The sequence below is a fragment of the Parasteatoda tepidariorum genome, chromosome 7 (assembly GCF_043381705.1).
Source record: "Parasteatoda tepidariorum isolate YZ-2023 chromosome 7, CAS_Ptep_4.0, whole genome shotgun sequence".
In the NCBI taxonomy this organism is placed as follows: domain Eukaryota; kingdom Metazoa; phylum Arthropoda; class Arachnida; order Araneae; family Theridiidae; genus Parasteatoda; species Parasteatoda tepidariorum.
This window is the reverse complement of record NC_092210.1, coordinates 30906722-30909272: the sequence shown is the minus strand read 5'-3', so window position 1 is coordinate 30909272 and position 2551 is coordinate 30906722. Positions and strand designations below refer to the sequence as shown.

At 28.7% G+C, this 2551-nt stretch overlaps 1 protein-coding gene across 1 annotated transcript in view; it reads left to right on the top strand.

The window, feature by feature from the left end:
• The first annotated feature begins 2176 nt into the window (after positions 1-2176).
• The window catches only part of LOC107457077 (uncharacterized), a 9297-nt gene continuing 8922 nt past the window's right edge, over positions 2177-2551 (top strand). The window contains exon 1 of the mRNA XM_016075137.2: positions 2177-2353. Within this exon, the coding sequence (XP_015930623.1) occupies positions 2317-2353 (37 nt within the window). The 5' untranslated portion in view covers positions 2177-2316. The remainder of the gene's footprint in view (positions 2354-2551) is intronic.

The following is a 2551-nucleotide window of genomic DNA, read 5'->3' as shown; positions in this document are numbered from 1 at the left end:
CTATGTCTAATTTATCCTGGTGATTTGGTCCTGAAAAAAACTAATGAAAATTGCTTTAATATTGAATATTTAGATTTTAAAATTGATATTGTTAACAATTTTATTAAAATTGGTGTGTTTGATAAAAGAAAAGCCTTTAATTTTAATGTTATTTTTTTCTGCAACTTTAAAACTAATTTGTGTAGTAAAATATTCAAAAATCTTGTTTTTTCGCAATTAGTTAGGATCAAGAAAATTTGTAATAATGTTGAAAGTTTTCGGGAAGCTGTGGATAATTTTTTAAATAATTTGAGTAAAAATGATTTTCCTTTTAATTTTTGTAATGTTAATTTTTTAATTAAAAAAAATGATTGATGGTTTTTAAGTTTATATATTTTTTCTTTTAACAGGGCGCATTTCTAGTCTTAACTGAGCAGCCCCAGTTAAGCATTCTATTAATTTATCTACGTATCTCCTTCTCCTGACCTTTTTCATTTCATTTTTAAACTTCTACTGCGCATTATTATAGGGGGCGTTGTTTTTCAGTTTTTAGTTTTTTTTTTCCTCCACTTGCTTTTGAAGTTTATTCTTGACCTGTGACTGTGAGTTTTTAATTTTCTGATGATTTTTATTGATTTTCTTTTCGTAATTTGTTTATTCTTTTGAATGTATCTTGTTTTTCCTGGACCTCTATACAAAACCATCGGGGTACTGAGGGAGATATTTTAAGCTTTTGCTTCTCCCTCAAATAGAAATGGTTTTGTTTTTAATGGCTACCGGGGCCGGTACCCCCTGAAGACGTCGGCTTCGGTGGTCATATTTTTATTTTATTTCATTTGTTTTGTATTGATACTTTTTTTCTGAAATTTCTGCTGCTTCTTAGCGCGTTTTTTTCAAAGAAGTTTTATCCTTTTGATCTTAATTATTTGTGTTTTCTTTCAATATTGTAACAAAGTAATTTTGTTTAAACAAATAAAAATTATTAACCGAATATGTAAGTGAACACCTTAATAAACATTAAAAAAAATTAGTTTTGTTAATTAACTAGCATTATTTTTAACAAATGAATATGAAATGGTATCTTGTGGACGATTGTAACAATAAGTAAAGGAACGATTGTAACAGCTGAAAATAAATGATCTTATGTTTACAAACCATTACTTAACTCTTTAAGAACCACCTATAGTTTCCTATACCATTTATATTATGTTGCATGTGCATTATTTTATTTATCACCTTTCAGAGCATAAATTAAAATTTTTAACCCCTTAAAGTTAGAAGTTTTACCCTTTAGGTCTCTGCTCATTATTATTTTTGCTCCTAAAGTATCACTACTATTTTGATCAATAAAAAAATATATCACAACTACGATAATAAGTGTAATTAACTATGTTTTAGTTGAATTTATGAACTGTCACAAGTGACCCAGTAAGTGGGGACAATTGTAACAAGTGCACGACTGTCAAAAATTGTTAATAACGAATATAATAACATTTAAAATAAGATATTTATTTTTTTTTCTAGTAGAGGATAGTCTACTTTACTCGTCTGTCAATTAATACTAATAATATATTGGATTTTTTTGTTAGTTAAAAATGTAATAAGCAAAAAATTTTACAATTGACCCCACTCCCCTCTAGTGAATTAATATTCAAGCGAAGATAGAAACAAAGATACAGAAACAAATTTGAAACTCTTATTGCCGGCTGATATAAGAGGTGTTTGTGAAAGTCAATTTTCCACTCCTTTCTGTTTCCTCTCGCAATTAAACAGGTTTTGATGTTTTCAGTTTTGGCTTCATAACCTGTGATTGATATCCTTTTTTCTCTCATAAATATATACTTTTTGACTTCACTTCCGAAAATGGATGTTAGAAATATACTTCAAAGATGGTCATTAACGATCACCCTGTATTCATAAGTCCAAGAGACAGATTGCTGTTTCAACGCAATAAGCAGAAACTCATCGTCTTTCTTATTACTAATGATGATGCTCGCTTACCGTCTTGAAAGATAGCATTTTTAGAATAAATTTTCATTAAAAAAGTTATTCTTTTATAATAATATGCGATTTTTTTTTAATTAACCACATAGATGTTGGATACAATTGAAGGAAAAAATTTAGTTCTGGACGAGGCTATCAGATACTGTGTTCCGGTTTGTAATAAAATGGCACCACTTTCCACTGATAGCGAAAGAGAATTTCCTGTTGCAAAAGGTTAGGGAATAACAAAGTTACATAGGTTAGTAAAAGGTTAGGGAATTGCCATCCGACACTGATGTGAGAAGATATTCTTCTTTGAGTATACTACAGTACTGGACTGCAAAACTCTTCATCATGAAAACGACAATTTTACTCCTTCTGGCGCTGTTTGGTATGAAACATTTTTAAATTATTTTATTTTCTTCTTTGATTTTGATACCATTAAGGCAGTAGGTGATTTTTTATACGATTATTAAATTTGTTGTATCGAATAATTAAACTTATTTCAAGGAAACTGATGAGACTAATTTATCTTTGAAGATCTCAATCTGCATGATTTTTTTAAAAATTCTGATTTTTGATGTATTGA